The sequence below is a fragment of the Pinus tabuliformis genome, chromosome 8 (assembly GCF_031772625.1).
Source record: "Pinus tabuliformis cultivar Carrire ecotype Pingquan chromosome 8, CPIR1, whole genome shotgun sequence".
Taxonomy (NCBI): domain Eukaryota; kingdom Viridiplantae; phylum Streptophyta; class Pinopsida; order Pinales; family Pinaceae; genus Pinus; species Pinus tabuliformis.
In genome coordinates, this window is record NC_142294.1 from 66,517,519 (window position 1) to 66,538,023 (window position 20,505).

The 20,505-nt window shown below is 38.7% G+C and overlaps 1 protein-coding gene across 1 annotated transcript; it reads right to left on the reverse strand.

The window, feature by feature from the left end:
* Positions 1 to 3,973: 3,973 nt before the first annotated feature.
* On the reverse strand, positions 3,974 to 7,062 carry LOC149234186 (protein NRT1/ PTR FAMILY 8.3-like). Its single transcript, XM_089371787.1, has 5 exons — positions 6,840 to 7,062; positions 6,563 to 6,668; positions 6,185 to 6,402; positions 5,175 to 5,731; positions 3,974 to 4,960 (listed from the first exon to the last, which is right to left on the reverse strand). Exons 1-5 carry the CDS (start codon positions 6,915 to 6,917, stop codon positions 4,129 to 4,131), a joined length of 1,791 nt encoding a protein of 596 aa, XP_089227913.1. The 5' UTR covers positions 6,918 to 7,062; the 3' UTR covers positions 3,974 to 4,128.
* Positions 7,063 to 20,505: the final 13,443 nt, after the last annotated feature.

Below are 20,505 nucleotides of genomic sequence, written 5' to 3' on the forward strand. Positions count from 1 at the left end.
ATTTGCCATTATAACCAGGGATATTATGCGAATGTCATACCACATCAAAGAGACGAATGTGAGACCATATACCAATGCAATTGTATGAAACCTCCGCAGCCTCGGCGAATATACATAAGGGACATTTGCATACTCTGTTTGTATATATAAGTCTTTGGCATCTTCTGCGTGTATATATAACCTCAGCGATGTGTACAGGAACATTGTATAAAACCTCCGCAGCTAATATCACTCCCCTGCGATGCATACAAGACTTCTGCGACGTGTACAGGACCTCTGTGACCTATATAATATTGTATAAAACTTCTGCGGCTGATATAACTCCTCTGCAATGCGTACAAGACTTCTGCGACGTGTACAGGATCTCTGCGTGCATATATATATCCTCATGTGATGTGTACAGGACTGTCCAGCGAATGTATATAACCATAACTGCAATGTATGACATGACTGCCCAGCGTATAATTGCACAGCGTATAAATAACTCCAGCTACACCTCAGGACTGTGGAATTTAGATTGCGGTTGACTGTGTCCTTTTATTACTGCGTCCACTATATCATGTCACTAGGGAGACTACCCTGTCATGGATACTATGTTTGCCATGTCATATATATATATATATATATATATATATATATATATATATTGTTAGCCATACCAAAATCCTGTCAGCCATACCGTGTATATATATGTTGTTCACTGTCTGCCATGTCAAAGCACTGTTTGCCATATCATGTTTCAACATGATGTTTGCCATACCATGAAAGAACTGTCTGCCATATCATGTTTCAGCATGATGTTTGCCATACCATGAAAGAACTGTCTGCCATATCATGTTTCAGCATGATGTTTTCCATACCATGACATTGTCTGCCATGTCAAAGAACTGTTTGCCATATCATGTTTCAACATGATGTTTGCCATACCATGAAAGAACTGTCTGCCATATCATGTTTCAACATGATGTTTTCCATACCATGACATTGTCTGCCATGTCAAAGAACTGTCTGCCATATCATGTTTCAACATGATGTTTTCCATACCATGACATTGTCTGCCATGTCAAAGAACTGTTTGCCATATCATGTTTCAACATGATGTTTTCCATACCATGACATTGTCTGCCATGTCAAAGAAACATTGTCTGCCATACGTTGTTTGCCATACCCTGCCATACACAATGTGGTGATAATATATAATGCAATTTGATAACGTGACTGTGTTTTTCAGCGAGTCATCGGTTATTCCATATGCGGGCCAGAGATTGTGACATACACGGGTATACCTTATGCGAAAAGGGATTGCGGTCATATCATATGTGAGACAGTCTTGCGAACTTATATATTCCACGAACAAGTAGATATGCAAACCAATCAACGGAACATTAGACCTGTGTTTAGGTCACTCCCTTGCTGCGCTATGAAACCTTCCTCCCTGACCGCGTATTAGTTAGGGCATCCTTTAGGATAGCGTATCCCTTTTGATCTCTCACACCACCAAAACCCAAAGACAAGTGGAGAGAGATCACAAGAGATGATTGTTATAGATAGAGTTTGTCTTCAACTTGGCTCCGATACCATGTTAAGTTTTGTAGATGTTCTATGCTAAGAGCAATTTCACTTTTCTCACAGCAATCATACAAGTAGATAAGCAAAATGCAGATAGAACATATAAGCAGATCTTACAGAAGACAAATCAGAAACAAGAAAAATGTATGTGATCGTTTCGGCGGTCAACAGGATGCTTCAACCAGCAAAGTCTCCTTTGGTCAGTCAGCCCAGCATGTGTCACAACAACCCTAAGATGTGAGTTTTGTTGTGTTGAAATTCTCTCCAACTTTTCCTGTATATATATCCATCAATGAGGGTGTGTGACACATCTGTTGGGCATGTGAGCCTACATTACAAAACTGGCTGACCTTGCACATATAATTTATTAAGAATAATAAATTCAAAATATAAGTTCTGCTCATCGGATTAAGACTATTTTTATATGGATTTTACACCTCTCAGAAAGAGGAATCCAACAAAAATATTAGCCTCTTAATCTGAGCATCAGAACATGGAGTTTGGACCTAGTTGTCCAAATTTAACAGCAGTCTATAAGTTTTATAGATTACATAGTATTGTAATGTATAAGTTTTAAACCTTACATAGTATTGTAATGTATACATAGGTTTTTAATAAATAGAAAAGTAACACAATAATAAAAAAATATTACAAAGATATTTACCAAGGAAATTCAAATCTGGAAAGTTAGCTAACTGTTTAGAACTGCAATTTTAATTTTTATCATTAATCAATTTCATTGTTTACAATACAGTACATATGGTCCTGCAACATCCAAAAATCCCTAATCCATTAACTTGGATTAGATTACAACCATTTTTTCTTAACATGAATTATAAAACCATGGGATAAACCACTATGCATTACAAAACTGCTAAAGCAAAAATAGTGTGGCAAAAAATACTAAAAACGAACACAAAAAACAACCCAACGTTTTTTTAATTGTGAAATTTACCCGGTTTGTGACCCCCACTACGTACTTGATGCAAACTAATCATGCACGAGTTAGTCGTGCAAAGAATATAACACATAGCCAACTTTAACCATTCTTTCACATAAATAATAAACAATACTTTGCATAAATAAATTGAAATGTTCAAAACTTAAACTCAAATTACCAGAGGAGATCTACCTATAGGTATCTATTTTAATTTCTAGTACAAAATATGTTTCAGCTATTTAAGTGGGTTGGTTCTATTGTTGAGCATTGAGCATTAACAGCGGGTACAATGCATCCATACACACTACTTCATTTGTGTATAAGAAGGCTTAGATCTTAGCTTTGATAGATTGATAGTTCAATGGTAAAGAGTGCATTGGAATTGGTGACCAACTTCGGTCTTGACTTTCCATAGCTCAAAAACTAACCTAGAGTAGTGAACCAATTGGGAACAGAGGTTTTGGGATCAATTTTGAAGTCCATGATACTAAAAACTAACTTAAGAATAATGAACCAATTGGGAATAGAGGCTTTGGGATCGATTTTGAAGATAGCAATGCCTGCGTGATACTAAGAATAGAGACCAAATTTTATTTTTAGAAGATCCGCGTTGGTGAGATGTGAGATGTGAGGACTGTTAATCCAACATTTATAGATAGAAAATCTTTGATTGCAAAGCTTTGATGATAAAACTTTTTGAAAAAAGGTACTATGATATGATCCTGAGGGATGCATATATGGAGCTACATCTCATCTTAATAAAAGAATCACATGGCAATGAATATATATAGATATATTGATGTAAACCTAATCATTATTGATGAACACATGAGTTGGATATATTGGAGTTACTTAGAGAAAGTTCTCCTATTTTATAAAAAGTTATTGCGTAACATATTTCTGTTATCTCTTTGAAAATTGTGCTACTTATTCACTGCTACATATATGGTTTCATAACTTAAATACTATACATAAACTTATTAAAATTTTAACATTTGTATTAGGTTCCAGGAACGATCTTGATAATATACTGTTATTACAATATATGTCAATAATATAATTTTGATCAGCAATCATTTATATTGCCAAAATGAGTAAAGGGCAAGTTGTGCACTGAATCCAAGATGGTGGAGCATGGAGGAGGCTAATACTGTTTTGACTTGGAAGTCAAAACAAACATCCAGAAATCTACTGAACAAAAGTGGAATACACAAATGAAAATGATATCCGAGATCAAACTGCCTCTTCTCATCTTGTCTCTGTGCAGTGTGCACTTAGTGCTGTCTCACATTTCTCAACATTCAAATATCGCTCCTGAAATCTAAACGTGACATCTAATAGCAAAGTCATTCTATCCTCTAGGCCATTCTCCAATTCATTTCGATGTTTCCAACTTATCTTAAGTTCCCTTTTCTGTTTCAATTTAAAAATAGAACCTGATAGTAAAGAAATAAGAAAAGGGCATGATCAATATTAATGAAAAGCTAGTATTATCACCGCTATATCTGACACTGTAACACTGATAAAGGTAATTACATTCAACTAAACACGGTAGAGAGAAACGGTAGAGAGAAATGACTCATGGATAACTGTAATGCATCACACATATAATTTGGAATTTAGCCCCAGTTGGCCTTCTTGTACTGGTATCTGCGTACACAAGCGATGTATACCAAGAAGTTCAGAAAGCTAAGGGAAGCTAAAAGCCAAAAGTAATAGTCTAAATGGCCTTCATTGAGATTGTCAGGTATCCATCCCTGTTTTCCTCCTTTAGTGGTGATAGAAGTAACAATAGTAACAATTAAGGTGCTCAAATAGCTTCCTAATGATGATGTAAGAAGAGAAAGAGCACTGCACAAGCTGCGCATTGCATCAGGAGACTGATCATAGAAAAACTCCAGCTGCCCTATAAAGAAAAAAATTTCTGCAGCACCAATTAAGAAATACTGGGGAACTTGCCAAAAAATGGTCATGGGAACTGGTGTGACTGTATCATGGACCAAATCCAGAGTTCTGACAATATCCAAACGCTTGATTTCAACCAAGGCAGCTGCTGTCATAGAAATTATTGATATGACCAGCCCAATACCCATCCGTTGCAGCTCAGTAAACCCCCTTTCTTTTCCAGTGTACTTGCGAGCAATAGGCACAATTATGCGATCATAAACTGGAACCCATATCATGACACTCAGTATATCAAATATAGACAATGATGCTGCAGGAATTTCGAAGGAACCAATGCTGGTGTCCATGGTCATGCCCTGTTCGATAAACATTGTTGACATTTGAGCATAAACAGCAGAAAATACAATGCCACTCACCCATATGGGAAACATACGGACCAAAATCTTCAGCTCCTCCACTTGGGTTACAGTACATAGTTTCCAAGCATTGGAAAATCCACTCTCCTGAATATCATCATCTGTTATTATAGCTGCTTTGTCAAGACATCTGCAACCATTTTAAGCCGGATCCTAAATATTAATGGGCGAAATCAAGATATATATAATTATCGTTTTACTTATACTGCAATCATTTCAACTTGTAGTTCTAGACTCTTGAAACTTTCTCATGTATAATGCTTATTTCGATGCAATTCTTTTGGTAAATAAAAGAATCATATAAAACCAGCCCTCATAGTTAAAAAAAAGGGTAAGAGCAGTACTTGAGATCATTTGTATGCTCTATCTTTCGGCTTCCTTGAATAACAGAACGCTTGTCCTGCACCTCGTACAGCATTGAACTATCTTGAGGGACTTCCTTTTGCAATTTACGCAGTGATGCAACTATTACTTGGCATAACCGTGTGAGGGGGCTGCCTCCAGGTTTTTGGAATCTATATAATGGTGTCCCAGAAAAAAAACTTATTATGGCTAATCCCATAAAAATGGTAGGGATAGCAAAACCCCATCCCCACCCAACATTGTCTTGGACCCATACAATAACGCTGCTGGAAACAAGAGCCCCAACATTAATTGAGAAGTAAAACCAATTGAAGAAAGAGCCCTTCTTCTTCCTTTCTGTTGGATTGGTGTCATCGAACTGGTCAGCCCCAAAAGAAGACACACAGGGTTTGATGCCTCCAGTTCCTAATGCAATAAGGTAAAGTCCAAGGAAAAATACAGCATATTCAAGTGTTGTTGCCTTTGGGCAGACACTGTCTGTGCAGGATGGAGGTTGCAAGGCAGAAACAGTGGCTGAAATTGTCATGGTTGCCATTCCCTGCAAATATTAAAGTATGGTTATCAGTCAGATATTAATCAATTAATAATAGACAAATAAGCCAACAGGGAGTTGGTTCACCGTTCAAGGCAACAAAGACATCCACCAGGCTCCATTCTTGTTGTGGTCTACCCCATCAGCACATGACGTAAGTTTCAATGTGGTGAGACTGAGTATAGGTCCGAAGCAACTTTCGCAGAATAGATATCCTAATCCCCTCAGAACTCACACCTTAGGCAAATAATTACCTCTCTGGCACCTTAGATAAATAGATATCCCTCATACCTGGCACTTTAGCCCAATCTATGTCCACTCTTTGTAACAATAAAAGATAAATAAGATTGAAAAATAGAATTGTACATGCTTTGAAAACCACACAATTGGGCGAGATTCAAACATACAGTAAAGTAAATGCTTTGAAACCAGACAAAAGTTGGGAAGGTTTAAGCATACAATAAAGTAAATTGTTGAGAAAACAGCAATTGTCCAGTATCGGCCCCAGTATGCATCAGCCAAAACTGCCCCCAAAAGTGGAGTGAGATAGCACGTGCCTGACCAATTGTTGACAGTCTTTGCAGCATCCGCATTCCCCTCATGTAATTTTGTAATCAAATAAGTCACCAAATTTATGTTAATACCATAGTATGCCAGTCGCTCACAGCACTCATTCCCTGCAGTGCATATCAGATCACATTCTAAGTAATTCCGTAATGGGTATGCCGTAACGATATAGTGTGGAAATATTTTCCTGAATTTCCCCAAATTCAAACACAAACAGGAACCAATTGACGTAAATACTAAAACACAAACAGGACAAGGGTGAGGGAAAACCTAAAACAAATGGGCAAGCTCTCCAATTGCCTGTGTTTTGCCTCACAGACGGCCTTCCATGGATATCCACAGAGCCATCCCCAGTGTGTTCCCCTTCTTGGCCCTCCTGAAGCATATATTTCAAGAAATCAAAATACTCCCAACAGGCGGGCTGCAGAAAAAGGTTAAATCCACTCTTCTTGTATTGGCAATATGAACCAGACTGTATATACTAGTTATACTATTAGAAAAATGAATAAACCTTATTTTACTTGGGGAAGATTGAAGAATTAGCTACCTCTAGTGGCAGGAGAGGTTGATCATCTTGATTTTCCAGCAAATTCACTCGTGATGACTGCTCTGCGTTCACATCCATCTGAGCACTGGATCAGATATCTGTTTGTTTGTGCATCAAAGAATCTATTGAATATTCATTCTGGATGAATGAATGTAATGAACTGTATACATTAGGATTCGCCCCCCACAACAAACCATTCTGTCCCGACTTGGAAGGGGCAGAGGGAAAAGAAAACACAACAGCAAGAGAATATTCAACGAAGATAAAGTACAACTAGAAAATATGAATGGGAGATTAGGTAAATGGATTGGAATATTTACGCCGATTGGACGGTGTGGATAAGTCCAATTGCGGTGCCTCTTTTCAATCCCCACGGTCAATCGACAGATTGTTAACACCATCCCGTCAACCATTGAATCGTCAGAATGTTAGCGCACGAACCGCTGGAGTTATTGACCACTGCCTCTGCCGGGGTTAAATTTGACGCCTCTTTACCTGTTTTTCTCTTTTTTAGGATTGAATACAGTGGATTTTAAATTAAACACGTCATTGTCAACCGGCAAATAATTGAATATATATATATATATATATATCACTTATTACTATAAGGTTTCAAGTGGCACAACTCATGCATTTCATTTATGGTGCAACAGTGGTGTGCGCTTCACATTTACATTCACGACGATGACAATGGATTAGACAGAAATTTATTATTGTAAAAGCATTCACATTCACGGATTAGACAGAAATTTATTATAGTAAAAGCATTCACATTCACGACGATGACAATGGATTAGACAGAAATTTATTATAGTAAAAGGTGTCGTGCAATTAAATGGATATGGAGATTGGATTTACTTAAAAACAATTCAATTTAGGGTGTAAAATTTGTCTATAATTATTCATTTTCACCTTTTGGTCGACAATGTTCCATCACTGATTCCATAGAACAAGTTTGATTCATTTACTTAACAAGTTGGACTTTCCGGTTTCATTTGATAAACCCTAAAAATGATAAGGATGCTTTCACCACTCTTCACAGGCCCGAATAGCCCGTGAGATAATCACTGTTCATAGGTTCTGAGATCGATCCTCGTTTGCCACTGGTCAATGGTGATGGAAGAGTCCATGGAAACCGCAATGAAGCACCCTCTCGAGTCATCATCACAACGTTGGCATTGGATTAGGAATGGAGGCGGAGGAGGAGGTAGGGGCAGATGGTGTTGGATTAGGAATGGAGGCAGAGGCGAACGCAGATGGTGTTGGATTAGAAATGGAGGCAGAGTCGAAGGCCTCCAATTCTGAAGCGACCCTGCAGGCATAAAGACGACAATAATTTCGAGGAATTCCTCTCTGTACTAAAGCAAATCAAGGCGATGCATAGCCTCGACATCATCCTTTGAAATTGCAATAGAGAAGTAACATGCTCTACACTACTTGTGATGGTGGGGAAATTGGGGATCCATTTTTTAGTTTTGACTGTGCCTTCTGGAGCCTGTGTTTCAGATTCCGTGAGGGAGCAAGAGCTGATAAAAATGGCAATGTTTGTATTAATAAAACCCATTGGTCAGCTCTACGAAAGAGAGTCTGAACCAGGAGAGTCTGGCTCTGCAAAACGCTCTACATTGTTCATACACATTACACATTAAATAGAAAACATGGTTTTAGGGAAGTTAGAACAACATTCTAAGAAATAGAAACTAATTCCTATCCTGAGGTTACGTGAACCAACTCTACCTATTCTAGGATATTCTCCATTATCTTCGACACTCCCCCTTAATGGAGAATGGGTTCACATATATGCCTAACATCTCCCTAAACATTTGAAACTTAACTTTTCCAAGAGGCTTAGTGAAAATGTCTGCAACATTATCACATGTATTACAATATTCCAAATGAATTTCTTTGGATTGCACTTTCTCCCTGACAAAGTGGAATTGAGTATCAATATGTTTAGTGTTTTTGTGAAACACCGGATTATTGGCCAATTTGATTGAACTCTAATTGTCGCATCTGATTGTTGTTGCGACTGTCTGTTCTTCCCCAACATCCTGGAGAAGTCTCCGCAACCAAACCGCCTCACACGTTGTTGCACACATGGCTTGATACTCTGCTTCGGTTGAGGACAAGGAGACTGTGTTCTACTTCTTGCTGCTCCATGTGATCACCCCGGATCCAAGATTGAATGCATAACCTGTTATAGATCTGCGGTCATCTACATTTCCTGCCCAATCTGAATCTGCAAATCTTGCCAATCTAACATCAGAAGAGTCAGTGTAAATAATACCATAATCTACAGTACCTTGTAGATACCTCAAAACACTCTTCGCTGCATTCCAGTGACTTTCAAGTGGCTTAGACATAAATTGGCTTAGCACACTGACTGCATAAGCCAAATCATGTCTAGTGGTGGTTAGGTAGATTAGACTCCCAACCAACTATTTGTAAAGTGTTGCATCCACCGCTTTTGAGCCATCCTCACACTGCAATTTGATGTTCTGCTGCAATGGTACCGGTGCAGGCTTACACTGATCCATTCTAAACTTTTCTAACAGGCCTTTGACATACTTTGCTTGAGACAGAAATGTTTGACCTGAATCTCTCCAGATCTCGAACATTTGTGACATCTATTGCTTGATTTCATCAATTAGATATGTAGCATCACCTGTAATTATCAAATCATCTACATATAATGAAATCAACACTACGCACCCTTGTTCATCTTTCATGGTGTAAAGATTAGGGTCATTCTTACTTCTATTATAGCCAGCTTGTAGAAAAAATGAATCAATTTTCTCATACCACAACCTGGGAGCTTGTTTTAGTCCATAAAGTGCTTTCTTCAATCTACAGACTAAATGTTCTTTTCCTTTTTGGACAAACCCTTCCAGTTGCTCTAGATAAACCTCTTCTTTTAGTTCCCCATTCAAAAATGCAAAATTTACATCTAGTTGGTGCATCATCCAATGTTTCTTAGTAGCTAAAGTGATTAACATTCTAATGGTGTTCAATTTAGCTACAGGGGCAAAGGTTTCCTCATAGTCTATCCCTTTTTTTTTTTGTGTACCCCTTTGCAACCAACCTAGCTTTCAGTTTTTCTATAGTTCCATCTTCATTAATTTTCAGTTTATATAACCATTTGCAACCTATGGTTTGTTTTCCTCTAAGAAGTTCAACCGATTCCCAAGTATTATTTCTGATTATTGAATCATATTCCTGTTCCATGGTTGTTTTCCATTCACTACTTTCATTTGCTTCTTTATAACTAGACGGTTCAACCACATTCATCATACTAGTTATAAAAGCATTTTCCCTATATCTTGCAGGCATTTGAGCTTTCCTACCTGATCTCCTGAGTGGTGGGGTGGTGGTTTCAAACCTTATTTGATCATTATTTATTTCTTCCTCCTGTTGTTGTTGTTGCTACTGTTGTTGCTGTTCATCCTCTGCCTTTGTTTGCTGCTGACCCTGATTGTTCTCTGCTTCTTCTTCCACAAAGTACGGAATGTCCCATTCCTCATAGTGCTCATCAGGTTCTTCATGATCCTACTCATGGAATTTAACATCTCTACTAACAAAAATCTTATGAGTAGAGGGATTAAATAATCTATATGCTTTATATGACGAATAATACCCTATAAAAGTACATCTGATGGCTTTTGAGTTTAATTTTCTTCTATCTTCCTTTGGAATGTGGGCAAATGCTTTAGATCCAAATATTTTTAAGTGTTTTACTGCAAGATCATATCCATATAATGCTTCAAAAAGAGTTTTAGACTCAAGGCTTTTTGTAGGACTCCTATTTTTCAAATAAACCGCAGTATTCACTGCTTCAGCACAAAAACCATTTGAAAGATTCTTACCTTTTAGCATACTTCTAGCACATTCTACTAGTGTTCTATTCTTTCTTTCTGTTACTCCATTCTGTTGTAGAGTATGGGGTACTGTGAACTGTTACAAAATTCCATGATCTTTACAATATCTGATAAGCTCATCTTTCCTGTATTCTCCCCCTTGATCAGAACAAAGAATTTTTATCTCTTTCCTTGTTTGTCTTTCAATCATATTTGTAAGCTTCTTAAAGTATTCGAATGTATGACTCTTCTTACTTAAGAAATACACCCAAGAAAACTTTGTACAATCATCAATAAACAGTAGAAAATATAGTGCACCTCCTAATGATTTTGTCTGCATGGGTCCACAAAGGTCTGTGTGCACTGATTCTAGTATATCCCTTTGTTTCTTTTCTACTCTTACAGGGAATTCTTCTCTATGCATTTTTCCTAAAGTACAGGCATCACAATCATTATGTACTTGCTTTAGCATAGGAAGATCTCTTACCATTTCCTTCTTTCGTAATAACAACAAATTATTGTAGTTGATGTGGCCAAATCTCTGATGCCAAAGCTCTTCTGTAGTCAAGCTCGCTACTGTCAAGTCTCACATCCAACTTGTACAGACCACCTGTTCGGATCCCTGTAGCAATTGTCTTCATGCCATCTAGCAGATCTTTAATATAACAGTTAGATTTTAAAAATTCAACTTCCAAATCTTGAATTGTAATCATGGATACAGAAATCAAGTTCTTTGTTATGCCAGGCACATACATAACATTATAAATTTGTTTGATATTACCATTAGGTAGAATGACAGAAACTTTCCCACATCCTTTGATTTGATGACTTTTGTCATCACCTAGGTAAATTTGTGCGCCTTCGTTGATTTCTTTAAAGTCCTCGAGCCAGTGCTTATTCCCTGTCATGTGTGTTGATGCTCCTGAATCTACATACCAGATGTTTGCATCAACATTTTCATCACAATCTGCCATGAACAATCTGAAATTTTTCACCTAATCACCATTCGCGACATGATTTGCATGTCTTTCTGGCTTCTGTTGTTCTTCATGATATTTATTTTTCCTACACTCCCTGGCAATATGACCCAATTTTCCGCAATAAAAACATTTAGTTGCATAGTAGTTTTTATTCGGATGCATACCTTGGGTCTGATTTGGTCGTTTCTGTGAACTTGCTCCATTTTGTTGTTGTGGACTCCCTTTCCCTTTGTAGAAGTTATTCTTTGCCATCAACGCAAGATCGACACTCTAGGGCTTCAGAGTCGATCTCCTCTCTTCTTCCTGCATCAGTATACTTGTTAGCTCTTCAAAATGCGGGATCTTCTCTCTGGCATTTATCCCAGTGATGAACATTTGGTAATCATCGTGACACCATTCATTGTAATGGTTACAAGATCTGTATCGTCAACTGTATGACCAATGTCTGCTAATTTGTTCTTCAGATCCTTGATCCTTGCTACGAATGAAGCAATTGTTTCATTCTCCTCCATTTTCAGGGACAATATCTTACTCTTGAGGAACAGAAGACGATTTGAATTCCTGATCTCGTACAATTCCTTTAGAATTCCCTAGATCTCGTTAGTTGACTTATCTTCTCTGATGTGCGGTATAATGCAGTCTTTCACTGACATCTTTAACATTGTCCTTGCTCTACTTTCTCGTTTCTCCCAATCTGGGATCGATGTTGATCCAGCCGCAGGCTTTGGCTCATCCCCATTCACAATCGTCCAAGCACTCTGCACTTCTAGCAGAGTTTGCATCTTGAACTTCCAATTTGCATAATTGGAACCATCGAGCTTGTTATGCTCGTTCATGCATGCTTCAAATATATTGTTATTCATCTTGGCGATTTAGAAAAAAAAAATCGACAGGTAAAAGATGTTAAATTTACCCCAGATCTGTGACAGAGACAGATCACTGTTCTTCAATGTTATTTGATCTCGCAGCACACCCGCAGATCACCGTGGCTTTCTTCTCAGCCTCCAGACAACCTTCTGTTGTCAGCTACAACCTTGTTCTTGGCTTCCCCATGCAGCTTCTCTGACAACTACAACCTTGTTCTTGGCTTCCCCATGTAGCTTCTTTGATTTACACGATCGTCGCAGATATACGCCCAATATCTGAGACGATTGAGATATACACCAATTTTTTGAGACGTCGTCGCAGATGTACGCTTAATATCCGAGACGGTCGCAAATATACACCAATTTTATGAGACTGTCGCAGATGTACACTGAAAACCTGCGACGGTCGAAAAATAAAATATTCGGGAAGTGTGGTAGTGCTATCGTCGTGCTTATCCACTCAAAACCTGTGACGATTTCGGTTTAATCACACCCACCAGACAGCGTACAGGTTCCTCAGCCCTGACACTCTGATACCATGATAAAAATGGCAATGTTTGTATTAATAAAACCCACTGGTCAACTCTACGAAAGAGAGTCTGAACTAGGAGAGTCTGGCTCTGCATAACGCTCTACATTGTTCATACACATTACACATTAAATAGAAAACATGGTTTTAGGGAAGTTAGAACAACATCCTAAGAAATAGAAACTACTTCCTACCCTGAGGTTACGTGAACCAACTCTACCTATTCTAGGATATTCTCCATTATCTTCGACAAGAGCCACCTCTAGGCTCCATTCATTCCAACATAATAAAATAAAAGTAGTGACCACACCGCACAGGTGGAAGCTACCGACCAGGTGATCTTGCTACAAACCCACAGCAACCCGGAAAAATCTAATTACTTCTAATGTCAGATCAAAGCACTTTCAATGCCAACATATTCGGTGAGAATATCTCTCTTGTTTTGTTTCGTTTCAGCCAATCTTGGTCAACAAATATGGAGGGGGGCGGCTGCTCAAATTTATAGTGGCGGACAGGCCACTTCATACCTCGATCTAATTTCTGAGTTTTGGAAGCCATATTTCTTGCTACACGCATCCTCAAATTCATGGTATGACTATCGACAAATTGAAACTACTTTTCTTGAAATTCACAACATATAAATTCACATAAATTCTAAACCGGTATTATATCAAAAATTGAAATTGAAATTGCTTCTTATAGTAATTGTTGAAACTTATAATACACAAATGCAAATTTATTACATGTGCCAAAGAATATACATCAAATGCTTCTGGTTGAGAAATTTCTAGCATATATATCTAAATTTATTCTATCTCAAAAAAAAACTAAAATAGAATTTCTAACATATATATCTATATTTATTGGATCTCAAAAGAAACTAAAATAAAATTTAAATTTAAATCGGTTTTTATTAAATATATAAGATTTCTATCTCAATTTCTCCAATATTGAAAAAAATTGATTGAAAAAACTGCAGGTAAGAAATTTATCTCAAATATTAAAAATTGGAAATTTATCTCAAATATTGAAAATATTAAATACAAAGAACTTTGAATCTTGGCCTTTTTATCTTTGTAAATCTGAACATCAATGAATGTGCTATCACAATATTAATTCAAAAATTCTTTTATATATATATATATAAGTGAGTAAATTGAAATCAATGAGCTCTGTGATAGTAACTCCACTGTAGATTTGAGTCTTGGGGGTTAAATTTTACGGTTCTCCTCCCCATGAGGGAATTTATTTATGACAGTATTTTGTTCGTTTATTTATTTTAACTTTGTTTATTCTTAAGGTAACCCACAATTTAATCCCTTTCAATATCTTCTTGCTTGTGTATAATTTGATAATAATATTTGTGAAATTTGTTTTGTAATTTTAAAAATGTGTAATTAAAAATATAAAATTTATTTAAAATTTCTTGCTAAGTGAATATAGAAATAGTGATGGAGCGAAAACGAGCGGGAGGAAAAACCAGGCTTGATATCGATCACAGAGGCTATCCGCCATGAAAGAACATACAGGGGGGAGCGCCACTCCCTCCTTCAAGCAGGCGGTGGTTGGCAGGGGGAAAAAGCCCATGGAAAATGAAAGAGAGTCTTCAAAAGGGAAAGAGAGAAGCAATGAAGAAGAGCAAGAGGAAACCAAAGCAAGGGAGCATGATGAAGCAGTGGAGAATGTGGAAGACATCAGGGAGCAAAGCACTAAAGACAAAGCACACATGGGACCCTGCAAACCCAAAGCGGCGGTTATTCCCAGAATTATTTTAAATGACCCAGTGTTGCAGGAGCACAGGGAGCACATGCAAACATATGCAATCATTTGTAAATTCATGGGGCTATGGCCCACTGAAAAAGCTTTACAAATGTGGATCAAATACCACTGGAAACCAAAAGGCAGCATTGACCTACATCTTGGATCCAAGGGTTTTTTCACTGTAGTTTTTGCTAACATTGAAGACAAAGACAGAGTGTTTGAAGGAGGCCCCTACTTCTTTGTGGCTGCAGGCCTCTATATGAGGCCGTGGATCATGAACTTTGTTCTGGAACGCGAAACATTCACCTCAGTCCCAGTCTGGGTAAGACTCTATTCCTTGCCCTCGATTACTGGCAAATGGAATCACTATCAGCAATAGGAAACAAGTTAGGGCGTTTTGTCAAAGCATCACAGGCCACAAGAAGGGGAAAGTATACCTCCTTTGCAAGAATATGTGTGGAGATGGATCTCTCTGGAGCATTGTCGGATGAGGTTATTTTGGAAGTGTTTGATGAGGAATGGACACAAATGGTAGATTACGAACACATTCCTTTCAGATGTCGCAAATGTCACGAGCATGGACATCTGGTTAGAGAATGCCCCCTCAATAAGGTAGAGGAGAAAAGTAAAGCTAATGCAATGAAGGATCCAGAAAGCTTCTTCAAGGTAGTAAACAAAAGCAAAGGGAACAAAAGAGGACCAAGAACAAGCAAAGCTAAAGAGCAGCCTGTTAACCAGAACAGATTCCAAACCCTTGAAACAGAAGAAGATCCTACAGATACTGATAAAACAGAAGCGGGAAACATAGTGGAGGAGGAGAAAGAAAAAGAAAAGGAGCAAATACAAGAGAATGACAATATGAAAGAACTTATTATGAGTAATGCTGAACAGGCGATGGATTTTGACATGACCCAAAGTGAGACAGAAATGGAGGACCATGATCTCCAGGAAATCCTGGAGAAAGAAAACCTAGATTTAGAAAGTTTTTTGAATCAAGGAACCAAAGAAGGGCTAGACTCATTACCTGCAGAGGAGTTCAACAGAGTTCAGCAGTTGTTTTTATGGAGGACCCAAATGAAAGGGGTGAACAGACTCAATCACAAAGAAAGACAAGGCAGTGAAGGAGTGAAGACGATGAAAAATATGGCAGGACTAGCACCCAGAATCCCTGGCAAGAAAAGGGGTAGGAAGAAGCAGAATGAGCTGTTGATGGAATGCGGAAAGCTGATGATAGATTCAGGTAAGATGAAAGACCTATCCAGTTACTCCTTTACTAATCTTTAATTATGAAGTTCACTTCTTGGAATATCAGAGGTCTAAGTAGCAGAAGAAAACAAAGGTTGCTGAGTAATAGAATGAAACAAGCATCTTCGGATGTGATTTTCATACAGGAGACCAAATGTTCCATTCAGAAGATAAGAGATATGCATAGTAAATGGCTCAATAAATTTGAGTTTCTGGAAGTCAAGGCAGAGAATACGGCAGGAGGGATTCTCACTCTATGGAATCCACAAAAGATTGACCTGATAGATGCGGAGGCATCAAGAGATTACCTATCTGCAATCTTTCAACCAGTAGGAGTTAAGGAAACCTATCTGGTCACTAATGTCTATGGCCCACAGAGAATGGAGGCTAAACTAAAGCTTCTTAATTCTTTGGAGACTCTCAGAAATAGACATGCAGGTATACCCTGGATCTTAGGGGGAGACTTCAACATGATTAGATCAATCATGGAAAAAAAATGGGGAACCAGAGTTCCAGGCAAAGATTCTGTGGCTTTTCAGACCTTTATTGATGAAATGAAACTGGTGGACATTGAAATGCACAATGACATCTTTACTTGGAACAACAAAAGAGGAGGAGAGTCTCAAGTAGCCTCCAAATTAGACAGATTCATAATCTTAGAAGATCTTATGCTTAATGACAAGGAAATGATGGCTGGAGTGCTACCCTATGGGGGTTCTGATCATTGGCCGATACAAATGGAGTTGCGGGGTTTTGGTAAACCCAGAAATAGACCTTTTATATTTGAAAACATCTGGCTCTCCCACCCAGATTTCATCAGCAATGTAACCAAGTGGTGGGAAGAAGATTTAAATATTCAGGGTTCCAAAATGTTCATCCTTCAGAAAAGATTAAAACATATCAAGCTAAAGCTCAAGGATTGGAACAAAACTGTATTCGGCAATATCTTTGAGGAAAAAAAGATGATTGAGAGTAAACTGCAGGAACTTAACCAAGGCCTTATTAAAGAAGGCCATGACAAAGCTAGACAGGATCAAGCTACCAAATATCAGCAGCAATGGGAGCAATTATGTTGTCAAGAGGAAATTTTTTGGAAACAAAAATCTAGAATTCAATGGCTAAAGGAAGGAGAACGCAACACCAGATTTTTTCACAAATCCACCATGGCCAATCGAGCACATAATAGAATTTCTATGATTAAGGATGAAAGAGGAAACAATCTCAACTCTCATGAAGAAATAGAGGCAGTGTTTCTCCAGCACTTCAGAAACATAGCTCAGGAAACCTGTTATGACAGAGAACAATATATCCAGAAAATCACCAAGAACATTCCCAGGATAGTCTCTAGAGAGGACAATGTTAACCTTTACAGGCCTGTGACGGAAGAGGAGGTTAGTGGGGTTCTCAAAGAAATGCAAATGGGTAAAGCACCGGGCCCGGATGGTTTCAATGTCGATTTCTTTAAAGCTTGCTGGAATATTGTCAAACTGGATATTTTGCAGGTAGTTGAAGACTCAAGGCAGCATAGAACCATTCTGAAAGCTCTGAATTCCTCCTTTATAGCCCTGATCCCTAAACAGGAGCAGGCTCAAACCCCAGATAGGTTCAGGCCAATAGCCCTATGCAATGTAGTTTACAAGATAATATCAAAGGTGGTAGCAAACAGGCTCAAACCCCTCCTACCTGCTTTAGTTTCGGGGGAGCAAGCAGGATATGTGGAAGGTAGGCAAATTCTTAATAATATTATCCAGGCTCATGAAGTGGTGCACTCGCTGACTAGTAAGAAAAAAACAGGTATGATCATGCAACTTGACATCGCCAAAGCTTATGATAAACTGAATTGGAACTATATCAGGAAGGTTCTTATCGCTTTTGGGTTTGATCACAATTGGGTAAGATGGATCCTGGCTTTGATCACCTCTTCTAGTTTTTCAATTCTTGTCAATGGCTCTCCCTCGGAGACTTTCACCCCGTCCAGAGGACTCAGGCAGGGTGATCCCCTTTCTCCCTTTCTTTTCATTCTAATGATGGAAGGTCTAGGCAGAGCCATAAAGGAAGCAAAGGATGCGGGTAAGGTCAGGGGCTTACAACTCTCTGACAATGGTCAAGCCTTAACCCATCAACAATTTGTCGATGATACCATGCTGCAAGGAATACCTACTATTAAAGAAGCTCTCGCCTACAAACAAATCCTCAAGGACTTTGCCAAGGCTTCTGGCTTGGAAGTTAATCTTTCCAAATCTAAAATCTTTTTCTTTAATACTCATATTGCTATTCAGAGGAACATTTCCAGAATTTTGGGCTTCCAAAGAGATTCTCTCCCCTCGAAATACTTGGGGGTGCATTTAACTGCTAAACCACTTCATAAAAGTATTTGGGAACTGGTCATAAGCAAGTTGCATGAAAAAACCAAGAAATGGACCATAAGATCTTTAAATTTGGCGGGCAGATTTGTCCTCACAAAGGTTGTGCTTCAATCAATCCTAGTCTTTATGCTTTCGGCCATCCCTGCTCCCAAAGGTATTCTAGATCAAATGAGAAATATTCAAAGAGACTTCATTTGGGGCAAAGGGGAGGACAAGAAGAAGTGGGCCTTGGTTGCCTGGGACAAAATTTGCAAACCCAAAAACCACAGGGGCCTTGGATTAGATGATCCCGAGATTCTTGGTAAGGTTCTAGGGGCTAAACTTTAGTGGAGATGGATAAAGGAACCAGAAGTACAATGGGCCATCACATGGAAGGAAAAATATGCAAGCACTTGGACTGTCAATGAACGCATACGGATGGATGGGAACATAAGAGGATCTCATATGTGGAACAAAGCTTGGGATAACAGAAGATTGATTCAAGACCATAGCTTTTGGGAAATTAGAGAGGGAGACTTGGCCTTATTCTGGGAGGACAGATGGCAACAAGAACCCATTTTCTTACAGGAGGACTTGAAGGACCTCAAGGCAGAGACTGATGCCAAGGAGTTCACCCAAGTCAGGGATTTTTGGGATCCAATCAACAATGTAGGGAAGTGGAGAAATTGGCGAAATTTAAACCTCCAAGAGAACAGTCATCTTTCAACCAAAGCTGAAAGATTGAAGAAAATGTTGGAGCAAAGGAAAATCCTGGTTTCTAGTGGGCATGACCAACTGAGGTGGGGCAGCAACAATGAAGGGAACTTCAATCTTAAAGAGGCTAAACTCATTCTCCTTGAGCTCGATCCCCATGCTCCTAATAGGCTTTGGCAAAACCTTTGGAAGCATCTGGGTTGGATGAAAATTAAACTCTTTTTGTGGCTGGTTCTTCAAAGGAAAATCCTGACTTGGGATAATATTAGGAAAAGGGGATTTCTAGGGCCTTCCAGATGCCAGCTCTGTGAAGCCCAAGAGGAGACCATTGAGCATCTTCTCAACAATTGCTCTTTCACCTCTGGATTATGGGATTCTTTTGTAGCTATCTTCCAACACTCTGACAGAGATATGGGAAGCCTTTTCAATACCCTTACCAAATGGAGAAAGAAATTTTCAGATAATGCAGTGCTCGGGTCTACTTAGGCTCTTACTCCAGGTTTCATTATCTGGAATGTCTAGAAAGAAAGGAACAACAGGATATTGCAGAATGTTAATAACTCTTCCCAGAACATCTTTGATAGAATCCTAAAACAGATTAAGGAAACGGTTAGTATCAACATCAGAAATCTTCCCTCAAGCCCTCCCTCGGCCTCAGTTTGGAGAATTCTCTGCAGGCTAGACTTGTAGGGGCTGGTTCCTTAGGGCTCTGTGAGGATTGGGTCAATAGGGGACCCAGAACTTGATTTCTGGCATACTCCACCAAAGGGCTTTCTCAAATTCAACATCGATGGGGCCTCCAAAGGTAATCCAGGCAAGGTAGGCCATGGAGGGGTGTTAAGAGACGACAAAGGAGAGATTCATTTCATCTTTTATGGCAACTTAGGAAAAACTACCAACAACATGGCAGAGGTAATGGCCATGGAGCAAAGTCTCGAGTTCTTGGTTCAGGAAAATCGGCAAAACACTATCATTGAAGCGGACTCCGAAATCGTCATCAACTCTGTCAGAAGAATAAGCTGGGGAACAAGACCGGAAAAAGCCTCTTCAAATTGGAGGCTTATTCAAGTCTTCCAACGAATTCATAATCATCTACAGAGCCTGAGAACAGTTAGATTTGCACATGTGAGAAGAAAGGCCAACAAGCTAGCGGATTTGCTAGCTAACCAAGGAGTTGTCTGCACAGATAACAGGGTTGTAATGAAATGGTGTGATCTCCCTAACAATAGGCTAAAAATGGACTGTCAGAACCAAGCTATTGAAGACAATACTACGTTCCTTAAGAGAGCTATGGAGACGAGTATGGTCAACCAGCAGGGGTCGGCTCAACAACATGCTCACAATGGGGTTTATTGATTCTGGTTTGAATAAT